The sequence below is a fragment of the Salmo salar genome, chromosome 17, assembly GCF_965601325.2.
Source record: "Salmo salar chromosome 17, fSalSal1, whole genome shotgun sequence".
Classification (NCBI taxonomy): Eukaryota; Metazoa; Chordata; class Actinopteri; order Salmoniformes; family Salmonidae; genus Salmo; species Salmo salar.
The window spans coordinates 13,744,497-13,769,552 of record NC_138307.1 but is presented as its reverse complement, the minus strand read 5'-3'; the positions used below and the strand labels follow the sequence as shown (position 1 = coordinate 13,769,552).

General features: G+C 43.9%; 2 protein-coding genes across 4 annotated transcripts; both read left to right on the top strand.

Annotated features, from left to right (window-relative positions):
- The first annotated feature begins 5,472 nt into the window (after window positions 1–5,472).
- ola1 (Obg-like ATPase 1) lies at window positions 5,473–15,667 on the top strand. Its single transcript, NM_001165356.1, is given in 11 exon segments — window positions 5,473–5,551; window positions 6,247–6,344; window positions 11,120–11,263; window positions 11,420–11,547; window positions 11,799–11,974; window positions 12,227–12,307; window positions 12,413–12,510; window positions 12,797–12,937; window positions 13,030–13,126; window positions 13,217–13,339; window positions 14,570–15,667. Coding segments are annotated over 10 exon segments (1,194 nt in total). The 5' UTR covers window positions 5,473–5,551; the 3' UTR covers window positions 14,678–15,667.
- A 647-nt stretch (window positions 15,668–16,314) lies between these two features.
- LOC106575369 (transcription factor Sp3) lies at window positions 16,315–24,526 on the top strand. 3 transcript variants are annotated; one of them, XM_014151859.2, is made up of 9 exons: window positions 16,315–16,494; window positions 16,759–16,856; window positions 18,728–18,961; window positions 20,233–20,796; window positions 21,024–21,218; window positions 21,314–21,515; window positions 21,653–21,842; window positions 22,051–22,247; window positions 22,366–24,526. In XM_014151859.2, the coding sequence occupies exons 2-9, from the start codon at window positions 16,788–16,790 to the stop codon at window positions 22,620–22,622; spliced, it is 1,908 nt and encodes a 635-aa protein (XP_014007334.1). In that variant the 5' UTR covers window positions 16,315–16,494; window positions 16,759–16,787; the 3' UTR covers window positions 22,623–24,526. The 3 variants fall into 3 exon arrangements, with proteins under 3 accessions (XP_014007334.1, XP_014007335.2, XP_082819604.1); XM_014151860.3 differs by lacking the exon at window positions 16,315–16,494 and having other exon boundaries at window positions 16,752–16,856; window positions 21,057–21,218; XM_082963478.1 differs by lacking the exon at window positions 16,315–16,494 and having other exon boundaries at window positions 16,752–16,856.
- Window positions 24,527–25,056: the final 530 nt, after the last annotated feature.

Sequence of the window (25,056 nt, the reverse complement as noted above, 5' to 3'; positions counted from 1 at the left end):
TCGGCCGCCTCTCCTTCCAGTTCTCTGCTGCCAATGACTGGAACGAACTACAAAAATCTCTAAAACTGGAAACACTTATCTCCCTCACTAGCTTTAAGCACCAGCTGTCAGAGCAGCTCACAGATTACTGCACCTGTACATAGCCCATCTATAATTTAGCCCAAACAACTACCTCTTCCCCTACTGTATTTATTTATTTATTTATTTTGCTCCTTTGCACCCCATTATTTCTATTTTGCACTTTCTTCCACTGCAAATCTACTATTCCAGTGTTTTACTTGCTATATTGTATTTACTTTGCCACCATGGCCTTTTTTGCCTTTACCTCCCTTATCTCACCTCATTTGCTCACTTTGTATATAGACTTATTTTTATACTATATTATTGACTGTATGTTTGTTTTACTCCATGTGGAACTCTGTGTTGTTGTATGTGTCAAACTGCTTTGCTTTATCTTGGCCAGGTCTCAATTGTAAATGAGAACTTGTTCTCAACTTGCCTACCTGGTTAAATAAAGGTGAAATAAAAATAAATAAATAAAAATACATTTTTGTGGGGTCTCCATCCCAGAATGCACATACAATGATTTTTTTTTACATTTTTAGTCATTTAGCAGACAATCTTATCCAGAGCGACTTACAGTAGTGAATGCATACATTTCATACATTTTTTCCCCCGTACTGGTCCCCTGTGGGAATCAAACCCACAACCCTGGCGTTGCAAACACCATGCTCTAGCAACTGAGCCACACGGGACCCAACAGGTGTTGTGAAAAGAGAATACTTGCTGTTCACCCAAACCAACACTGTTTCGAATGGGAATGTCTGTTTTACTCATTTTAATTATACTGAACATAAATATAAACGCAACATGTAAAGTGTTGGTCCCATGCTTCATGAGCTGAAATAAAAGATCCCAGAAATGTTCCATATGAAAAAAAAGTGTTTCTCTCATTTTGTTCACAAATTTGTTTACATCCCTGTTAGTGAACATTTCTCCTTTGCCAAGATAATCCATCCACCTGACATGTGTGGCACATCAATAAGCTGATTAAATAGCATGATCATTACACAGGTGCACCTTGTGCTGGGAACAATAAAAGGCCACTATAAAATGTGCCGTTTTGTCACACAACACAATGCCACAGATGTCTCAAGTTTTGAGAGAGCCTGCAATTGGCATGCTGACTGCAGGAATGTCCACCAGCGCTGTTGACAGATAATTGAATGTTAATTTCTCTACCATAAGCCACCTCCAACGTAGTTCTAGAGAGTTTGGCAGAACCTCCAACAGGCCTCACAACCGTAGACCATGTGTATGGTGTCATGTGGACAAGCGGTTTGCTGACGTCAACGTTCAACATTGTGAAAAGAGTGCCACATGGTGGCGGTGGGGTTATGGTATGAGCAGGCATAAACTATGGACAACAAACACAATTGCATTTTATCGATGGCAATTTGAATGCACAGAGATATCCTGACGGGATTCTGAGGCCCATTGTCGTGACATTCATCACCATCACCTCATGTTTCAGCATGATGATGCCCGGCCCCATGTGCCAAGGATCTATCTGTACACAATTCCTGGAAGCTTAAAATGTCCCATTTCTTCCATGGCTTGCATACTCAGCAGACATGTCACCCATTGTGCATGTTTGGGATGCTCTGGATCTACGTGTACAACAGCGTGTTCAAGTTCCCGCCAATATCCAGCAACTTTGCACAGAAATTGAAGAGGAGTGGGCCAACATTCCACAGGCCACAATCAACAGCCTGATCAAATCTATGTAAAGGAAATGTTTCGCGCTGCATCAGATCAAAATCAAATCAAACTTTATTTGTCACATGCACCAAATACAACAAGTGTAGACTTCACCGTGAAATGCTTACTTACAAGCCCTTAAGCAACAGTGTAGTTCAAGAGGAAGAAAAAATGTACCAAGTAGACCAAAATAAAAAGTAAAACAATAAGAATTACAATAACGAGGCTATATACATGGGGCACTGGTACCAAGTCAGTGTGTGGGGGTACAGGCTAGTTGAGGTAATCTGTACATGTAGGTGGGGCGAAGTGACTATGCATAGGTAACAAACAAACAGCGAGTAGCAGCAGTGTACAATGTAAATTGTCCGGTGGCAATTTTATGAATTGTTCAGCAGTCTTATGGCTTGGGGGTAGAAGCTGTTGAGGAGCCTTTTGGTACTAGACTTGGCGCTCTGGTACGGCTTGCCGTGCGGTAGCAGAGAAAACAGTCTATAACTTGGGTGACTGGAGTCTCTGACAATTTTATGGGCTTTCCTCTGACACCGCCTATTATATAGGACCTGGATGGCAGGAAGCTTGGCCCCAATAATGTACTGGGCCATTCGCACTACCCTCTGTAGCACCTTACGGTCAGATGCCGAGCAGTTGCCATACCAGGCGGTGATGCAACCGGTCAGGATGCTCTCAATGGTGCAGCTGTAGAACATTTGAGGATCTCGGGACCCATGACAAATCTTTTCAGTCTCCTGAGGGGGAAAAGGTTTTGTGGTGCCCTCTTCACGACTGTCTTGGTATGTTTGGACCATGATAGTTTGTTGGTGATGTGGACACCAAGGAACTTAACAATCAACCCGCTCCACTACAGCCCCGCCGATGTTAATGGGGGCCTGTGCGGCCCACCTTTTCCTGTAGTCCACGATCAGCTCCTTTGTCTTGCTCACATTTAGGGAGAGTTTGTTGTCCTGGCACCACACTGCCAGTTCTCTGACCTCCTCCCTATAGGCCGTTGTCGGTGATCAGGCCTACCACTGTTGTGTCGTCAGCAAACTTAATGATGGTGTTGGAGTCGTGTTTGGCCATGTAGTCGTGGGTGAACAGGAAATACAGGAGGGGACTAAGTACACACCCCTGTGGGGCCCCAGTGTTAAGGATCAGCGTGGCAGACATTTTGTTGCCTTCACCTACTACCTGGGGGCGGCCCATCAGGAAGTCCAGGATCCAGTTGCAGAGGGAGGTGTTTAGTCCCAGAGTTCTTAGCTTAGTGATGAGCTTCGTGGGCACTATGGTGTTGAACGCTGAGCTGTAGTCAATGAACAGCATTCTCACATAGGCGTTCCTTTTGTCCAGGTAAGAAAGGGCAGTGTGGAGTGCGATTGCATCATCTGTGGATCTGTTGGGGTGGTATGCATATTGGAGTGGGTCTAGGGTGTCCGGGAGAATGCTGTTGATGTGAGCCATGAACAGCCTTTCAAAGCACTTCATGACTACCGACGTGAGTGCCACGGGGCGGTAATCATTTAGGCAGGTTACCTTCGCTTCCTTGGGCACAGGGACTATGGTGGTCTGCTTGAAACAGGTAGGTATTACAGACTCAGTCAGGGAAAGGTTGAAAATGTCAGTGAAGACACTTGCTAGTTGGTCAGCGCGTGCTCGCAATACACATCCTGGTAATCCATCTGGCCCAGCAGCTTTGTGAATGTTGACCTGTTTAAAGGTTTTGTTCTCAACGGCTACCGAAAGCGTTATCACACAGTCATCCACAGTCATACAGAACAGCTGGTGCTCTTGTGCATGCTTCAGTGTTGCTTGCCTCGAAGCGAGCATAAAAGGAATTTCACTCGTCTGGTAGGCTCGTGTCACTGGGCAGCTCGTGTCTGGGTTTCCCTTTGTAGTCCGTAATAGTTTTCAAGCCCTGCCACGTCCGACGAGCGTCAGAGCCGGTGTAGTAGGATTCAATCTTAATCCTGTATTGACGCTTGATGGTTTGTCTGAGGGCATAGCGGGATTTCTTATAAGCGTCTGGATTAGTCTCCTGCTCCTTGAAAGCAGCAGCACTAGCCTTTAGCTCGATGCGGATGTTGCCTGTAATCCATGGCTTCTGGTTGGGATATGTACGTACAGTCACTGTGGGGACATCATCATCGATGCACTTATTGATGACGCCGATGACTGAGGTGGTGTATTCCTTAATGCCATTGGATGAATCCTGGAACATATTCCAGTCTATGCTAGCAAAACCGTCCTGTAGTGTAGCATCTGTGTCATCTGACCACATGAGGTCACACCACATACTGACTGGTTTTCTGATCCCCACCTCAGCCTTTTTTAAAGGTATCTGTGACCAACAGATGCATATCTGTATCCCAGTCATGAAATCCATAGATTAGGGCACAATTCATTTATTTCAATTGACTGATTTCCTCATATGACCTGTAACTCAGTAAAATATTAGAAATTGTTGCATGTTGCGTTTATATTTTTGTTCAGTATAGTAAACTTGAAGACAAAAAGGGAAGCATTATGTAAAATGCGAATCTGGTATTCCAACTGATTTTAGGCTACTAAGGCCAATAATTTACCGATGCAAAACGGAGTTCTGATAAAACAGTGGAGATAGAAAATGTCAATCTGATAATCACACGCTGCTATTTATCGTTGACCAGCAGATGTCCCTAGTGTTCATTGTGAACGGACAATGACGCTCCGATGAATGAACCGTTTTTAGGCACCGAAACCTTCAGAAAGCCTTGTCAGATATAGTTTATTTATTTTCCCTTTTGTAATGTAACTATTTGCACATCGTTACAACACTGTACATAGCCATAATATGACATTTGACATGTCTCTATACCTTTTAAACTTTTGTGACTGTTTACTGTTCATTTTTTGTTTATTTCACTTTTGTTTGTCTATTTCACTTGCTTTGGCAATGTAAACATTTGTTTCCTATGCCAATAAAGCCTTTAGAATTTAATTTAATATTAGAGAAAGGAAGAGATAGGAATGTCATTGGTCAATTAATGGGGGAACGTTTAACGCCCCACCCAACAGACTGTTGACCAATCGCGTTCACGTTGTCATGCCACGTCACACGGTTGCTAAGCTAATGTTGGGTTTCTGAGCTAGCGCCATTCACTCCCATTTCCCCATCTCCTCAAAATGATCAATTCAATTGAAAGGGCTTTATTGGCATGGGAAACATGTTTAAGTTGCCAAAGCAAGTGAAATAGATTAGGTATATCTGACCTCGTTTATGTGTCAATGGTGGAAACCGCTAGGGCTGATCTTCTTCGTTGGGGTTTAACGGAGATTTGGCATCCAATATTATATTGCATTACCGCCACCAAGCGGGCTGATCGATGTTGAATCAATTACGTCATACTGCAAACGTGTAGACGTTTCTCTCCGTTTTTCGCTTTAGGTGTTAGGGTTTCGTCCAATGAGAATGCTGAGACGCAAAACACTTCCGATATGCTGTCTCTTTTCTAGGGTTTCACTATATAGCACAGCTACAAAGTCAAAATTGGTCATATTGTAAAAAAAAGAATGAAAACAAAAAATGTATTTTTGGTCTTAATTTTAGGCATAAGGTTAACCACACTGCTAAGGTTAGGTTGAAAATCACATTTTAAGGAAATTAATTGAACAACTAGAAGGGGTTATGACTTCGTGACTGTGGTAACTAGTGACGACCCTTTTCTAGTTTCGCTAGATGTGGGGCAGTGTGAAAAAATTCCAACCAAATCTTTTTTCGTAGATAGCCGACCAAAAATAGACCGAAATCAAGGTGATATGAACATATAGCTCGTTAGGTTATATATTCGTCTTTGCGATATGTTTCGTTGTATTTTAGTAAACAATAACGTTACTTGACATAGCTAGCTAGTTGGCTAGGTAGCATGCTGACAAGCAGAATGAATGGGACCGTTCCTAGCTAGCTAGCTTCTCCACATGTGTTTTAGCCTGTTTGCTAGTTAGCTGTCTTCTAGCTATGCAGTTGGTTACCTGTGCCAACTGGCACGTCTGTCTTTTCAAATTAGGTTGTCGTTTGTGTGAACTTGAGTAGCTAGCTAGGCGTTGAGCCAGCGATATGAAACCGGGAAGTTATCCGAGATAAATGACTGTTAGCTAGGTAGCTATGTGATAAGTCATCGCAGGGTATAGATTGCTGTCTGTATTCTTTGCCAGCAGTATTCCAGACGCAACTACACACGATGGGGTCTAATTCAAGGCAACTGTGTGGCATTGCAAACCCAGCCTTGGTAGTGTAGTAAACCATTGTAATCAGTACAAAAACTAGTGACAGGTTGTTGACAGAGTAAAAGGGAACAATATGCACACGGTTTCCGAAATTGACCCCTGGGGTGTGAGAGCTGAGTCTGATAGAGTTGTCAGCCATGTAAAAATGTAATGTTGATATTTAGCATGACCCATAATTGAAGTGTTTAATTTCTGTTGCTAAATGTTTTGTTGCTGTTGCAGATGCCTCCAAAGAAGGGAGAAGGACCAAAACAACCACCGCTGATTGGACGCTTCGGGACGTCTTTGAAGATTGGGATCGTGGGATTGCCGAATGTTGGGTATGGACATGACTACAATTTAGTCGTTTCCCATAGTTGTGAAGGTAGGGTGTTGGAGAATCATTAGCATGATTTAAACTATAGGGCCAAATAGGATTGCACATTTTGGGGAATATTCAGAGGTGGAGACTTTCTATGGGAATATCAAATCTAACTTTATTTGCCACATGCGCCGAATACAACAAGTGCGGACTTTACTGTGAAATGCTTACTTACAAGCCCTTAACCAACAGTGCAGTTCAAGAAGAAGAAAATATTTACCAAGTAGGTAACAAAAAAAATTGTTAGAATAAAAAGTTATGCATTAAGAATTACAATAATGAGGCTATATACAGGGGGCACCGAGTCAGTGTGGGGCTAGTTGAGGTAATCTGTACATGTAGGTGGGGGCAAAGTGACTATGAATAGGTAACAAACAAACAGCGAGTAGCTGTTGAGGAGCCTTTTGGTCCTAGACTTGCCATGCGGTAGCAGAGAAAAGTCTATAACTTGGGTGACTTTAGTCTGACAATTTTATGGGCTTTCCTCTGACACCGCTATAGGTCCTGGATGGCAGGAAGCTTGGCCTCAGTGATGTACTGTGTACTGGGCCGTTCGCACTACCCTCTGAAGCACCTTACTGTCAGATGCCGAGCAGTTGTCATACCAGGCGGTGATGCAACCGGTCAGGATGCTCTCGATGGTGCAGCTGTAGAACCTTGTGAGGATCTGGGGATCTTCACGACTGTCTTGCTATCTTTGGACCGTGATAGTTCGTTGGTGATGTGGACAACAAGGAACTTAACTCTCCACCCGCTCCACTACAGCCCCGTCGATGTTAATGGGGGCCTGTGTGGCCCACCTTTTCCTGTAGTCCACGATCAGCTCCTTTGTCTTGCTCACATTGAGGGAGAGGTTGTTGTCCAGGCGCCACACTACCAGTTCTCTGACCTCCTCCCTATAGGCCGTCTCATCGTTGTCAGGGATCAGGCCTACCACTGTTGTGTCATCAGCAAACTTAATGATGGTGTTGGAGTCGTGTTTGGCCACGCAGTTGTGGGTAAACAGGGTATACATGAGGGGACTAAGTATGGGAATTAACGGAAATATATGCAAATTAATATTAATACCATTTAAATGTAGATGTTTTTTGCATTGGATATATTTACCATATCATATGGAGACAGAAACATAAACCTTTTACCACATCATAAGTAGACATAATTGCAAATGATTAAATCCTTCCAATAGAAATAAAAGAAACTAGTTACTTATGAATTGAACTTTAATTAAATGAATTGACTCTTCACATGGGATGATTTCACTGAACAACAAAAGGAAGGGAATATTGAATTATCCCCAATGATCCATCACATCTCCCAAAAACATTTTCAACATACATCTGTAAAATGACAGTCTGGAAATTAAAGCTTTGGTTTTCCTCTCAGGCTTCCATGTCTTCTCCCTGGACCTCCTCAATGTCCACCTATTGAACATCAGACTGAGGCCTCTTCACTGTCACTTTCCAACCTTGTTGAGGTTGGCTCGTTGTCAGGCTCAAAAAGCCTCAAATTTGCCCGGATGGCCACCAATTTTTCAACCCTTGTATTGGTCTGTTGACCTGTTGCGTGCTTTTAATTTATTTTGTTTTTTTCACCTTTATTTAACCAGGTAGGCCAGTTGAGAACAAGTTGTCATTTACAACTGCAACCTGGCCAAGGTAAAGCAAAGCAGTGCGACACAAACAACAACACAGAGTTAGACATGGAATAAACAAACGTACAGTCAATAGCACAATAGAAAAGTCTATATACAGTGTGTGCAAACTAAGTAAGGAGGTAAGGCAATAAATAGGCCATAGTGTCGAAATAATAATAATTTAGAAATTAAACACTGGAGTGATAGATGTGCAGAAGATGAATGTGCAAGTTGAGATACTGGGGTGCAAAGGAGCAAAATAAATAACAGTATGGGGATGAGGTAGTTGGATTGGCTATTTACAGATGGGCTATGTACAGGTGCAGTGATCTGTGAGCTGCTCTGATAGCTGGTGCTTAAATCTAGTGAGGGAGATATGAGTCTCCAGCTTCAGTGATTTTTGCAGTTCGTTCCAGTCATTGGCAGCAGAGAACTGGAAGGAAAGGTGGCCGAAGGAGGAATTGGCATTGGGGGTGACAAGTGAAATATACCTGCTGGAGCTTGTGCTACGGGTGGGTGCTGCTATGGTGACCAGTGAGCTAAGATAAGGCGGGGCTTTACTTAGCAAAGACTTACAGATGGCCTGGAGCCAGTAGGTTTGGCGGCGAACATGAAGCGAGGGCCAGCCAACGAGAGCATACAGGTAGCAGTGGTGGGTAGTATATGGGGCTTTGGTGACAAAACAGATGGCACTGTGATAAACTGCATCCAATTTGCTGAGTAGAGTGTTGGAGGCTATTTTGTAAATTACATCGCCGAAGTCAAGGATCGGTAGGATAGTCAGTTTTACAAGGGTATGTTTGTCAGCATGAGTGAAGGATGCTTTGTTGCGAAATAGGAAGCCGATTCTAGATTTAATTTTGGATTGGAGAGGCTTAATGTGAGTCTGGAAGGAGAGTTTACAGTCTAATCAGACACCTAGGTATTTGTTGTTGTCCACATATTTTAAGTCAGAACCGTCCAGAGTAGTGACGCTGGATGGGCGGGCAGGTGTGGGCAGCGATCGGTTGAAGAGCATGCATGTAGTTTTACTTGCATTTAAGAGCAGTTGGAGGCCACGGAAGGAGAGTTGTATGGCATTGAAGCTCATCTGGAGGTTAGTTAACAGTGTCCAAAGAAGGGCCAGAAGTATACAGAATGGTGTCATCTGCGTAGAGGTGGATCAGAGAATCACCAGCAGCAAGAGCGACATCATTGATGTTTACAGAGAAGAGAGTCGGCCCAAGATTTGAACCCTGTGGCACCCCCATAGAGACTGCCAGAGGTCCGGACAACAGGCCCTCCGATTTGACACTGAACTCTGTCTGAGAAGTAGTTGGTGAACCAGGCGAGGCAGTCATTTGAGAAACCAAGGCTGTTGAGTCTGCTGATAAGAATGTGGTGATTGAATGAGTCGAAAGCCTTGGCCAGTTCGACGAATACGGCTGCACAGTATTGTCTTTTATCGATGGCGGTTATGATATCGTTTAGGACCTTGAGCATGGCTGAGGTGCACCCATGACCAGCTCGGAAACCAGATTGCATAGCGGAGAAGGTATGGTGGGATTCGAAATGGTCGGTAATCTGTTTAACTTGGCTTTCGAAGACCTTAGAAAGGCTGGGTAGGATAGATATAGGTCTGTAACAGTTTGGGTCTAGGGTGTCTCCCCCTTTGAAGAGGGGGATGACCACGGCAGCTTTCCAATCTTTGGGGATATCAGACGATATGAAAGAGAGGTTGAACAGGCTAGTAATAGGGGTTGCAACAATTGCTGCAGATAATTTTAGAGAGGGTCCAGATGATCTAGCCCAGCTGATTTGGTGTGTGTGTTCCCAAAAAATGACCAGTTGCACTCTGAGGCGGCTGATGTTGGTGGGATTTGGAGGATGATGGAGGCAACAGGGGAAAGAGCCTCGGATTCACAACGTCCCTTCCACCAGGTGGCTGATGAGATATGTTGTCACGACTGCCAAATTGCATCTCCATCCCAAAGCGCTTGCTTGGAAGTGTACTTCGCCAGACTGCCAAGAACCTTGCTCTCATCCAGGCCAAGGTGGCGAGACACGGTAGTGATGACACCATAGGCCTTGTTCATCTCTGCACCAGACAGGATGCTCTTGCCAGCATACTTGGCAGAAGTCTTCATGCTTTTTGATGTATTTCAGATCTGCCGTTTCCTCTGCTTGGAGCAACAGTGAAGTGGGCAGGGCAGTACGGATTTCTTCTCTTACATCTGCAAGCAGTCTGAACATCAGACAGAATGGCATCGTCTCCCTCAATCCGTGCAATGGCTACTGCTATCGGTTTCAGGAGTTTCAGGCTGCTTACCACTCTCTCCCAAAATACATCATCCAGGAGGTTCCTCTTGATAGGGCTGTCCATATCGGCAGACTGTGATGTGGCCATTTCTTGGAGAGACTCCTTCCCCTCTCAGGAGACTGTCAAACATGATGACAACACCACCCCAACGGGTGTTGCTGGGCAGCTTCAATGTGGTGCTCTTATTCTTCTCACTATTCTTGGTGTGGTAGGTTGCTGCTTTAACCTGCTGACCCTTCACATACCTAATCATTTCCTTGGCTCTCTTGTAGAGTGTATCCATTGTTTTCAGTGCCATGATGTCCGTGAGGAGCAGATTCAATGCATGAGCAGCACAGCCAATAGGTGTGATGTGAGGGTAGGACTCCTCCACTTTAGACCAAGCAGCCTTCATGTTCGCAGCATTGTCTGTCACCAGTGCAAATACCTTCTGTGGTCCAAGGTCATTGATGACTGCCTTCAGCTCATCTGCAATGTAGAGACCGGTGGGTCTGTTGTCCCTTGTGTCTGTGCTCTTGTGGAATGCTGGTTGAGGGGTGGAGATGATGTAGTTAAAATTCCCCACATTCCCAGGCTTAACTTCCCATGGACAATTTCCGGAATAATTCAGGAAATTTACAGGAATGTTTCCGACCCTTTGCAACCCTAGGGCCAACCCAACCTGTACTGTGCTGGCTGCATGTCACTACAGTGTAAATCAGACAACAGTATCTGCTTTGGTTGTTCAGAAGACCTTACCATGCAGATGTCTTGGGCTGTAGAATAGTGACAAACTTTGTCTTGTAATTTTTGTCTACAGGAAGTCAACATTCTTCAATGTGCTGACCAAGAGCCAGGCCGCAGCAGAGAATTTTCCCTTCTGCACCATCGACCCCAACGAGAGCAGAGTACCCATCCCTGACGAACGCTATGACTACCTCTGCACCTTCCACAAGCCCCTCAGGTAGGGTTGTGTTTGTGAGCAGAGTGCCCATTCATGTAGAACGTTACAACTACTTCTGCACCTTCCACAAGCCTTGGAAATGTGTGTATGAGTAAACGCTCTGTACATCAAGTTTTTGTGTGTGTGTAACTTCTCCATCTCTTTCACATTGGACAGTAAAGTCCCAGCGTTTCTGAATGTGGTGGACATAGCTGGGCTGGTGAAAGGAGCTCACGCTGGACAAGGACTGGGCAACGCCTTCCTGTCTCACATTAGTGCCTGCGATGGCATCTTCCACATGACACGTGAGTTTAACACACACTCGCAGAAACACATACACTCAAACACACACTGTAATCCTGGTGTACATTTCGCATTAAAACTGCAAGCATGGGAAGCTTCCATTCTAATCAATGGGGCACTCAACACCTACTCAATGCTAGCACGGTTCAGATGTGCATGAACAACAACAATATACTCAATTCCTATTTTAGTAGCTTTGTGAAGTCTAGCATCATTGCGTATCCTGGACATAAATGTGTGTTTCTGTGTGTAGGTGCGTTTGAGGATGAGGACATCATCCATGTGGAGGGTAATGTGGACCCAGTGAGGGACATTGAGATAATCCATGAGGAGCTACGGCTGAAGGATGAGGAGTCTCTTGGACCAATCATAGATAAGTTGGAGAAGACCGCTGTCAGAGGTGGAGACAAGAAACTCAAACCTGAATACGTGAGTAGAGTATGTGTGGGGTGGTTGATGAGTGCCCTATTGGGTCTGAGACTGAGGTCTGAAGCTGTGTGTGTGTGCTTGACTCAAGCGCTTGAAACACTTTTCCATGCCCCCTCATAGATTGTTTGAGACCCACAGGCGTGCCTAGGGAGAAGGGGGTCACGGATAAAATCAGAATTCAGCATTTGTTTACTCATGTTCTCTCCTTTCATTCCCTTCTCTCGTTCCCTTCTTCCCTCGTCCCTCACTCAGGACATCATGTTGAAGGTAAAGAACTGGATTTCGGAGGAGAAGAAACATGTCCGCTTCTACAATGACTGGAACGAGAAGGAGGTACGACTATGTGTGTGTGCTCACAAGAGAGATAGCAGAGTACCATTAGTTGCAGGGGCCTGTATACCAGCACACACATCTAACCCAGTGTGTGTGTTTATGCAGATAGATGTGCTGAACAAATACCTGTTCCTCACATCCAAACCCATGATCTACCTGGTCAACCTCTCAGAGAAGGACTACATCAGGAAAAAGAACAAGTGGTCAGTGGGTTCTCTTTCTTAATTCCTTATTCCCTGCTTTCTAAATCTTATGTTATTTGGGTTGTGATGCCTGGTAACTATTATCTGAAAAGCTGAACTGCTACTTGTTGAGGGTCTGAACTTTATTTTGTGCAAAATAAACACTGACACTTTTGTATGCGCAAAAAACCCTGAATGTTTGGTTTATTAAAGAGCAACTTCAATCAAAAATCAACTTTGTTTTTCTAATGTAGAGGATCTTTTCTCTATGTATATACATAAGATTGTTTTCTCTTAATTCTCCCAGGCTGATTAAGATTAAGGAGTGGGTCGATGCCCATGACCCAGGAGCTATGGTCATACCAGTGAGTGGAGGTCTTGAGGCCAAACTACAGGACATGACCGACGAGGAGAAGGACAAATACTGTGAGGAGGCGAAGACTCAGAGGTACACACACGGACAGATCAAACACACAATGAACACATTTTATGCTATTGCAAGCGGTTAACTTAATAACTGTACATGTGTGTGTATTGCAGTGTACTGACTAAGATCATTAAGACGGGCTATGCAGCTCTGCAGTTGGAATATTTCTTCACAGCGGGACCAGACGAAGTTAGAGCGTGGACTGTCAGGGTAAGAGACACACAGTTTGGTTATCTCTCTCCCCCAATGAGGTGTGGGTGTGACTATCAAAGCGTTATGTATTACTCCTCTGTCTTACAGAAAGGCAGCAAGGCGCCCCAGGCGGCAGGGAAGATCCACACCGACTTTGAGAAAGGTTTCATCATGGCAGAGGTCATGAAGTTCCAGGACTTCAAAGAAGAGGGCACCGAGAATGCTGTCAAGGTGTGTGTACTTGTCTGAGGCTGAGAGATTTACTGTCATGGGTGTGTGTGATGGCATGCCATAAGTACTTATCAAAAGTTTTTTTTGTCTGATCTTATCTGGATAAGACCATCTGATAAAGATGGCGCTGTACTGGATGGCCTCTGTTTTGCGAGCTCTGACCCAACTTTGCTATTTTGTGACTATTGGCATTTATCTTTCCTTTATTTTCACGAAGTGTATCTGTTATCATTTCTTATAACCGACAATAACTTTTGAACATCATATCAGCAGTTACTTAGCCCAATTCCGGCTTCAACTTCGACTCATCTGCCGTGGGCTCTTAATGTAATTCCACCCCAATTTTCCGGGTATCCAAGAGGAAACGTCGGCTTTACAGAGGGGGAATCCTGGTGAGATTTAAGGCGAAGGGAAAAGCGGCCACCTCTTCCCTCTATTCTGTTGGCCAATGTACAGTCACTTGATAATAAAATGAATGACCTTTGATCATGGATTTGCTACCAACGAGACTCTTGTAACTGCAATATTCTCTACTTTTCTGAAACATTGCTTTTGAACAAGATTCCCCCCATGGCTATCCAACTCGATGAATTCTCCTCTCCACAGAGTGGACAGGACAGTAGATTCAGGAAAATTGATAGGGGGAGAGGTGTGCCTCTTCATCAACAACAAATGTTATTCTGACTCGAGCGCAAGCACGCCCCCATCCACATCGACAGGGCTGCAGTGGAGCGGGTCGAGAGCTTCAAGTTCCTCAGGGTCCAAGTCACTAAGGACTTAATGGTCCACACACATGCTTAGTCGTGAAGTAGGCGCCCTTGTATTTATTTCTATGCACACTCACAGGACTCTACACACTCATGCACACTGACACTCCAACACACAACAGTCACACACATTTTTATACTGACTATACACACTCAAATATTAATTTACACTGCTGCTACTCTATCATACATCCTGATGCCTAGTCACCTTACCCATATACATATCTACCTATATCGCTCCAGTTTCCCTGCACATTGTAAGTATGGTATTGGAACTGACCCTGTATGTATGTGTGTGTTTGTTCTACCTTATTTCTTACTACTACATTGATATTGATCACTGCATTGTTGGGTTTAGAGTTTACAAGAAAGGCATTTAACTGTACTTGTGCACGTGACATTAACTTGATAAATTACTTTGTATAATGTAAATAAAGTTTTTCTGGTTTGATTTGTCCCATAGGCTGCTGGGAAGTACAGGCAGCTGGGCAGGAACTACATCGTGGAGGACGGAGACATTATATTTTTCAAATTCAACACACCCAATGCACCCAAGGCGGCGAAGAAGTGATGGGACCAATGCGACCAGTACAATAACACAGGGTTCTTGTGTCCCGTCTCAATTTGTCCTCGAGGGCCGCAGTGTCTACTGATTTTTCTCCTTTCTCCCTGGTATTATGAATAGAAGATAGAATTAATCAATCATTCTAATTCTATGTATGGTAGGATAAAAATCGAGTGCACACTGTAACCATTGAGGTCCTGACCAGGTCCTAGTGTTTTCTGGTCAGGAAAAACTCTGGTCTGATCGGAACATTGAGGGACCATTATTATTTTAAGTAAAGTAGGCATCTCTGACCGTGCCTGACCAGAAACCACCAACGTGACTTTTAGCTTGGGACCCTGATTATCGCACCGTCCCATACACTATTATATTAAATCTATATCTTTGCCCACCTCACACAAGACATTGCAGCCACATTGTGAATAAGAGGAAGATATAAATCAGTCTTCTGACACCCCAGGCCACGTTCATATTTGTGGAGGTGAATATTGTTTTAATATCCTCTGGTTACAAAAGGAAAACATCAACTAGCTAGCTTGCTACTTAGCTAAACAATGGAAGGTGCACAATCCATGGCTACAAAGCTAGCTGGCAAACAAGCTACCTACTCTATAAATTAATAGAAGTTGAGAAAAAAGTTACTAAAATAAATGTTTTATCTTCTGAATCAATTTATTTTTCCTGTATTGAATGTAGAAGTTCTAGTTTAATCTCCCTCCCAAAAAACGCAATCTCTGAGACTTTGTCAGTGAATCAGGTTGTCTCCATGGTACCCAAACAATTTCTGCCATACAGTACATGCCTTCAAACTACCATAAAACCATTTAAGTATGCCCTTACCTAAGGAAACTGTTTGAGGGATTCTATGCAACGCTCCAATTCCCTTAGGCAAGGAGAAATTATGTTTTATGCAACTGGGCCCGGGCCTGACAAACATTTTCATGGAAACGCATGTACTGCAACCACTATGGGTCAACAATACACTTAATAAAACAAGACAACAGATTCCGTTTGTGTTCAAATGTGTCTTAATTGATGTTCATGTGCGTGTTGAACCAGAGTATGTATTTTGAAGTGGATGGGGATGCTTGTAACAGGCTGGGGGAACATGCTGATACTGCAAAATAAATGACATGCACAGTGACAGGTTCTGTGCATACTAGTCTGCGTCTTGGTTCATGCAATGTTGCAATGACTATTTCCCAGCACATACACTTGAACATTTTCAGCATAACTGAAGCAGTTCCTTACAAAAAGCAGAGGCAATGAGCAACATCTTGCTGGCATCGTCACAGAACAATGTAGCCAAGATGTTCACGATCACTGCACTTAAATATAACAGAGCTTAGTTACAATGTTAGCCAGCTAACCTAGTAGTGTAACAAGGTGAATATGCGGATACATTAATACGAAAATAAATATTGCTGCAATTACATTTGCCATTTTCCCAACACTTCCTGCTCTTTAACTTCAACCATAGATTCCCAGATATGAGGTTATTGTCTAAAAACAAACAGGAAACAGATATCCAATAAAAATGACGGACATATCGCTTGGCCATAGAAGTCTCACCAAACCCCAGGGTTAACCAATCAATTTTGAGAAGAACGGTGGGACTTCCTGCTACGTTGCTAGCGCCCCCCTTTTTGTGTTTCCCTCACTGTCAATCAAAACAGAAAAAAATCGACCCGAATTCACCGATCAACACAAGCCCGCCTTTGATAAAAGATAATCATGTTCGGAGTTTAGTTGATCAGATAATCTTTCGATTATTACCTTTCACGATATGACTGGTACATAACATTTAACCCATCAACCAACCGGTGAGTTTGTACGTTACAACCGATAGCAAGGCAGGCTAACTACGTCTTTTAATCTTTTGCAGGAGCCCTGTGCTAGGTAGTTAGCGAGTTAACAAAAGTAAACATTCAATCTGTGTCGAAATCCGCATTGAAACCTTGTCGCAAAGTTAAGGTTTGCCGTTAATTCTTCATCGACTGAAGTTTGTTGTCTCTTTCCAGCCTTTTAAGAGCAGAAACCTGTGAGAAATTTAGTGTTTTGCTAAATTTTCTTTCTCTCCATGCTAGCGCCAGAGCAACATTTGAAACAAGAGGAAATGGCTACCGCGGACGTGGAAGGCAGTCAAAGCGAATTCCTACAGCACGGCGGAGCCTCGGAAAACCAGGTACCCCAACATTTTCTATCTCGTATTTCGACTCCTCCGAGCTACTACTGTGTGATGTTATTAGCTAGCTAGAAGTTCACACGTTTTAAATGTTGCAGGGGGTGTAAAGCTAGTATACTTCCGCCGCTGTGTTCCCCGCTATAACGGCCACCCACTTTACCCTTCTAGAACCCGCCCATAGTGGGTAGGACACAGCCCGTCACTTGGTCAGGTCGCCGATATTTAGCTCGTCTACCTGGGGCTAAAGGGGTACAGTGGGGAAAGGAGGGGTGAGTGGGGAAACCGAACAGAGAATCTGCACTGGACTACAAAATATCTCCCCCACGCCCATGTTGTAGCGATTACGTATTTTGTCTAACCATACTAGCTGTATTCGTTGGATGATAGAAGGGAGTCTTCGATGATTTGTGTTTAGTTGTGGTGACTAACTCTCGAAAACCCTTCTCCCTATGTAGGCTGTTCAGCTGTTACTTTCGCCCACATTTGGCTCCACAATTCCGAAGCAGTGTTTTAACATTTAGAAACGCCAATCATTGCTTTCAAAGTGGTTTTCAAAACGTGCTGATATCCGCCTTAATTTTCCGCTGATATGAAAGGTATCTTTCAAATTTAAAAAAAAATATATTAACTGTAGCAGTTTTGCACAGATCGACAAGCTGTGTGCCTCCAGTTGATGAACTACACTTCATCCCCAGTTACTCATCCCCAGTTACTCACTGTTGCGGAATGAAAAAAGCTGATCTCGTTACAGATATGTAGAAGGCACTGGTCATAAGTCTTATGCTGTTGCGTTGTATTTCACAAAGAATATGAAGCAAAATATTGATTTGGAAATGACATTTCTGTACTATCTGAGAGGAGAGCTAGAGGTACAGAGACAGATACCAGGGTGTAGGCTCCACACTGTGAATAGGGAAAAATGACATGCAGTATGGTTTGATATCACAATGCAGTGTCAGTAGACAAGACAATTATTGTGGATCTTGTTAAAATAGATATCAAATCCTATATTATAGGTATCTGCAACATTGGACTAGTAATAATACAGTAGTATCAAGTATCACATGTTCGGAGCTCGCTAATTAGCGCAGGTGGCCGCCTATGTCTCTTCTGTCTTGGTAAACAAGCGATGTAACATGGAGATATGGCCGTGTGGGAACACTAAGCCTATAAAACATGTGTAGTAATTTAACCTTTTGTTTAAAACCATAAATAAAAAAGGCTTCCTGATATGAAAGATACTGTACGTTCCGCGATGCATGTTAATGTTTAGGGCTCTTAACAAAACTCTCCTGTCAGAATATACTGTACTTTCGTCAATAGGCGCTGAATTGGGTAGGTGCGTTACATGTTTGAGGAAGTCTGGATCCTTTGTTATCAAACCACCTAGCTAAGCCAAAGTCTGTATAGCGGATTCAGACATATTTAGGTTCATGGTTGATTTCTCATGTTGTGACATTTTTGCCTTATTAAGTGAAATGTCTTTATACTACTGTATTATTACTAGTCCAATGTTGCAGATACCTATAATATAGGATTTGATATCTATTTTAACAAGATCCACAATAATTGTCTTGTCTACTGACACTGCATTGTGATATCAAACCATACTGCATGTCATTTTTCCCTATTCACAGTGTGGAGCCTACACCCTGGTATCTGTCTCTGTACCTCTAGCTCTCCTCTCAGATAGTACAGAAATGTCATTTCCAAATCAATATTTTGCTTCATATTCTTTGTGAAATACAACGCAACAGCATAAGACTTATGACCAGTGCCTTCTACATATCTGTAACGAGATCAGCTTTTTTCATTCCGCAACAGTGGATCTGAATAATAATTTATGAATGTGTGTGTCTTCTCTCTGTCAGACCACAGACATGACCGCCATCCAGCTAACAGGTTCAGACCGTTGGGAGTTGTTAACCCCGGTCTCTACTGGGAAGGATGCGCAGCAGGGAGTCGTCCACATTCCTAACTCTGGCATGATGACCTCTAACGGCCAGTATGTTCTCCCTATCGGGAACATGGACAGTCAGCCCATCTACGTCACAGCATCTGGAAACGACGGCTCAGCCAATGGAGTGTCCAGCATACAATACCAGGTAGTGTACTGTACACACACACACACACATCCCTTCAAATGAGTGAATTCGGCTATTTCAGCCACACTCGTTGCTGACAGGTGTATAAAATCGAGCACACTGCCATGCAATCTCCATAGACAAACATTGTCAGTAGAATGGCCTGTAGTGAAGAGCTCAGTGACTTTCAACGTGGCACAATCATAGGATGCCATCTTTCCAACAAGTCAATTCGTCAAATTTCTGCCCTGCTAGAGCTGCCCTGGTCAACTGTAAAAATCGTCTGTCCTCGGTTGCAACACTCACTACCGAGTTCCAAACTAACTTTGGAAGCAACGTCAGCACAAGATCTGTTCATAGGGAGCTTCATGAAATGGGTTTCCATGGCCAAGCAGCTGCACACAAGCCTAAGATCACTATGCGCAATGCCAAGCGTCAGCTGGAGTGGTGTACAGCTCATCGCCATTGGACCTTGGAGCAGTAGAAACACGTTCTCTGGAGTGATGAATCACGCTTTGCCATCTGGCAGTCCGACGGACGAATCTGGGTTTGACAGATGCCAGGAGAGCGCTACCTGCCCAAAGGCATAGTGCCAACTGTAAAGTTTGGAGGAGGAGGAATAATGGTCTGGGGCTGTTTTCATGGTTCGGACTAGGCCCCTTAGTTCCAGTGAAGGGAAATCAACGCTGCAGCATATGATGACATTCTAGACAATTCTGTGCTTCCAGCTTTGTAGTAACAGTTTGGGGAAGGCCCTTTCCTGTTTCAGCATGACAATGCCCCCGTGCACAAAGTGAGGTCCATGCAGAAATAGTTTGTTGAGATTGGTGTGGAAGAACTTGACTGGCCTGCACAGAGCCCTGACCTCAACCCCATCGAACACCTTTGTGATGAATTGGAACGCCGACTGAGAGCCTGGCCTAATCGCCTAACATCAGTGCCCGGACTCACTAATGCTCTTATGGCTAAAACTGCAGCAAAGTTCCAACATCTAGTATAAAGCCTTCCCAGAAGAGTGGAGGCTGTTGTAGCAGCAAAGGGGGGGACCCACTCCATATTAATGCCCATGATTTTGGAATGAGATGTTCGACGAGCAGGTGTCCACATACATGTAGTGTGTGTGTGTGTGTGTGTGTGTATATATACATGCACATATCTGCAGGTATACACACACACACACACACACACCTCTGTTAGCGGAATGTCCATTACCAGGTCGATTATCATGGTATCCCTTACACACTATTTTCTACACACAAATACTGAACTCTCTCTTCTATGTCATCCCTCAGATCCACAACTCCGATGGAACTCTGGCAGGCTTCTCTGCGCAGGGATTGGACGATGGCTCGGGCCAAATCCAGCTCATCCAGGACGGTAGCCACGGCAATATCGGAATCAGCGTCGCCACAACGACAACCTCTGACCTCCTAACGCAGGCTGGGCATATGCAGCAGATTCAGGGCGTGTCATTGGCCGGGGGCACGACCTATAGCAGCACGGTTCCCATGGGGCTGTCGGGGGGTAACATAACTTTCCTCCCTATCAACAGCATAGACCTCGAATCACTAGGGCTTGCCAGCGCTCAGACGGTTCCCATAGCAACGACGACCGACGGTCAGCTGATCATGGGCAGCCAGGCGCTGGAGGGGCAGGAAGGTGGAGCCAAACAGCTAGCGACCCTAGTTAGTGAAGCTAACGGTAACCCAGACCTCTACGTGCCAACAACCTCATCCCAGCTGCCTGAGACCATCGACGGGACGGGGGTTCTGACTCAAGCTACTGCCGTGTCTGCCGGGGTTTCAGACCCATCATCAGAGAACTACAACTCCCACAACCACCTGCAGCAAATACAGGTCAGTCATATGACAGAATTCCCTAGGCTTATTCCCCAGCGCCCCACACCACATACAACAGTCATATTACGGTGAGCCATGATACAGGAAAAAAGTTACTAGTCTTGTTTAACTTGTCTTCAGCAGATCATATTACTATGTACGTTGCTGTAGGTCCTCTTCGGGACACTGTTCTAAGAGCATGGCTGAAGAAAATACCATGACTGAATTAAGTCTGTTTCATCCAGGTGTCCACCTCTAATGCCTCGTCCTTCTCCCAGCCCATCCTACAGCTGTCGGGAGACAACCAGGGGGCCCAGGGACAGGATCTATCCCAGTCTGGGCAGACGCTCCAGAGTGTCCAGCTCGTCAACCCTGGAACCTTCCTCATCCAGGCCCAGACAGTCACTGCTTCAGGACAGATACAGTGGCAGACCTTCCAGGTAGGTTGTGTGGGTGTGTGTTTATCTGTTTGACTACCGTACGTAGGTGTGTGGGATCATACATGTGTGTAACTCTTTCTAACGCTCTCTCTCAGGTCCAAGGGGTCCAGTCTCTGCAGGGCCTCCAGCTCCCCCAGGCCCAGGGGGGCCAGCAGCTGACTCTAGCCCCAGTCCAGGGCCTCTCTATGGGTCAGGGAGGATCCATCACCCTGCCTAACCTCCAGACTGTTACAGTCAACTCTATAGGACAGCCAGGGATTCAATACACACAGGGAGAGGAGGCCGGCAGTCCTGCAGGTAGGAACATGCATACATATATACACACACACACACACACACACACACACACACACACACACACAAACTCCATCTTTCTATTTCTTTCTTACTTTGTCTCTCACTCACCCTCACATTCTAACTCTCTCTCCCCACAGACATCCAGATAAAGGAGGAGCCGGACTCTGAAGAGTGGCAGCTGAGTGGTGACTCCACCCTCAACCCCAGTGACCTCAACAACCTGCGTGTCCAGATGGATGACGAAGACATGGACATGTCCACCGGGGAGGGCAAGAGGCTGAGGAGAGTCGCCTGCACCTGTCCCAACTGTAAAGAGGCTGGAGGGAGGTGGGTTGGAAAGAGACACACAATATATTAACACAAATGTATATAAAAAGGGTGGATCCTAAGCTTTAGCTCAGTGGGTTAATGTGGTTGAACCGGGTTCTATACTCAGTAGGGTCAGTTTCAACCACGACAATTGAAATTCCAATGACTGCATGAAGTTGACTTTGTGTGTGACCCCAACCCTCTCTCTCGTCACCCCTTCCCCCAGAGGGTCGAGTCTTGGTAAGAAGAAGCAGCATATCTGTCACATCGTGGGCTGTGGGAAGGTGTATGGTAAGACTTCTCACCTCAGGGCTCACCTCAGATGGCACAGCGGAGAACGGCCCTTTGTCTGCAACTGGATGTTCTGTGGCAAGCGGTTTACCAGGAGTGACGAGCTACAGAGACACAGACGGACACACACGGGTAGGAATACACACTAACGCCATCTTCACTACATAACACAACCTTTACCCTCACCACACTTATTCTTTCATCACTCTCTACCTCTTTTTCTCCCTTTCATCCCTCTTTCTCTTTCCAGGAGAGAAGAAGTTTGTGTGCGCACAGTGTTCAAAGAGGTTCATGCGTAGTGACCATCTGGCCAAACATATAAAGACTCACCAGAACAAAAAAGGTGTGGCTTCCTCCTCATCGTCTCCGCCCCCCAGCGACACCATCATCACCGCAGACGGAACCACCCTCATCCTTCAATCAGCTGCTGGCGGCCACGACCTCCTAGGCAATCAGGAGATCCCTCTGCAGCTGGTCACCGTGGCGCCCGGTGAGGTCATGGAATGAGGGCGTGGCTTATAGACTGGCCAATAAACAGGGACCGTGTGGGCTTTTTTCTCCCCCTTTGTTTTTGTTTTTTTATTGATTTTTTTATATATGAATATATATATACGTAAATATATATGACAAATATATATATATATTTTAAGTAAGAGTTATCATGACTTTGTTTGTTATTTGCAGTCTTTTTATAGGCAGGCAAACAAATTACATTCAATGTTGTCACTATGTACACACACACTCTCGCAAACATGAATACTCACTACGAAATGCCTTATTTTGTATCATACTGTTGTATAAAATGCTGGAGATGCATGTGTTTTTTAAGCTTTTGCAGATCATGTAATTGTGTCAGGATGCAGGGAATAGGAAAAGTGTAGAAGCTCTCTCTCTAGAGCGATTGATTAATTGAATCATCAATCGCTTTCTCTAGAGAGTGTGGGTGTCTGTATTGAGAGAGACTACAGGTGGCTTCATTAACTCTTCACCTGAAGCGACAAGCATAACACCCTTTTAAGACCTTATGAACACTGTCATAGCCATGATATAACACTTAAAAAAAAGAAAACATTTTTATTATAGAACACTATGACAGTTTATAACAACCAATATCTTCATAATGTCAGACCTTTAATGTAGAGTTGGGCTTGCACACTGATTCTCCAACACATACCTTTTATTTGTTAACAACGTTCTGATCAATTAATGTTTGGGTTGATTGAAACTTTGCTAACCAATAAAGGTATGTCTGTGTGTGGACACTTATTTCTATGTAGATTCTTTTTCCCAGTGTACCCCATGAAAGTGATGTGACCTCATGCTATTAAAGCGTGTGTCATGTGACATGCCCTGTGGTTTCAGGTGAAGCATTATTAGCGGTTAGATTGATTTGGTGATAAAAGTTGTCCATACATGCTGATCTAGGGTCAGTTTAGCATTTACCCCCCTAATGTTTTGGAGAGGGTAAGCTGATTCTAGATCTGTGCCCGAAGGAAACTTTTACCACACAGCAGAATGTTTGGGTCATCACTCTAGCCAATACGAGCACACTTGCAGTGCTTGCTCAAGTCAAATGTGTCTTCAATTAACTAGTTTATTTTATTTTTGTTTGTTTGTTTTTTACTTTTTGTTGTATAGTCACATTTTATATTCTGTTTCTATGACTGGCTTAGTCTGGGACTTGTCAGAAGGAAGCATCTCAGATCGGCTTCTACCCATGGAATTAAAATGAGTTAAAGGACACGGGTCTGAAAATCGACTTGATTTCTCAATTGCCCATCCGAAATGGTGACATTTTGAACTTGTCATTTTTGCATTTCTGGAACAGTTGAGGTTCACTGACCAGTACATTGAACATTTCAAATTGTACATCAAATATGGCCGCCGGAGCACGCACCCACTGCAAAACATTTACTGCAGTCCAATTTTCTACACTTCTCCTGAAGTGTACTCGTTCACTCACCTGCATGGATTTAAATGGAATGTATTGGAGTGGATTATGGTGGAAACTTCCTCCAGACATTTTTCTACCAATCCAATGCACACATCTGGTTGAAGGGTAGAATCTGAATCGCAATATTCTGTTCTACTCATTCTAATTCTATAATGTTTCTACTGCTCTCGGGCTAGTTGCTACTCATTGTAAAGGAAACAATCATGCCATTATTATTTCTAAATGTTATTGTAATCTTTCCTGTCAGTATGTGCATGTCTTAGCATCCACTTACCTGTATATTATTATATTCTATTCACATTGTTTATAGAAGCCATTTTCTTTAGATAAATAATTTTGTTGTATCAAAAGCTTATTTTAATTGTTTTTTTAAAAGAAGTGTAAAATTTGAATGTTACTTTTTGTAAAACCTTTTTTCAAATGGATCATAATTAAAGTCTGAATTCTTCCAATGACAGACTGTGTGTGTGTCATACTAGTTATTGTATGATAACAGCAAAGATTATTCCTCTCCTGGTTACAGCAATCTTTGGTTGCAGTACTTATGAAAAAGGTAGGTGGCAGCAAAGCCATTTGTTGCAGGATTACGTCAGTTGACATCCACGATGAAGAACGGTTTGTTTTCAACAATGGCTTTTACGAAGAAGAAACCGCAGCTTTGTTGTAATAATTATGTTCTGGTATCTTTAGCTGTTGGTTGCATTATGTTCTTGATAGGTCATTTAAATAAGAGGCAAAGACAGTACATTTAGAGAACTGAAACGTTATCTGACTGTCACTTCATTGCAATAGTAAGAGCTCGTAAGTATCCTAGCCATGTATACGACTAAGCCAAATAATTAGATAACTAACCCAAGATAAACCAGAACCTTTCGTTTCCAATGGTAGCAAATTAATCATAGTGGGCAGAAAAAGCACGAGCTAGTGTGCTCATGTTGTCGCACGCATTTATTTGCATATTTCCGTTAGAGAACACCTACTCTGAAG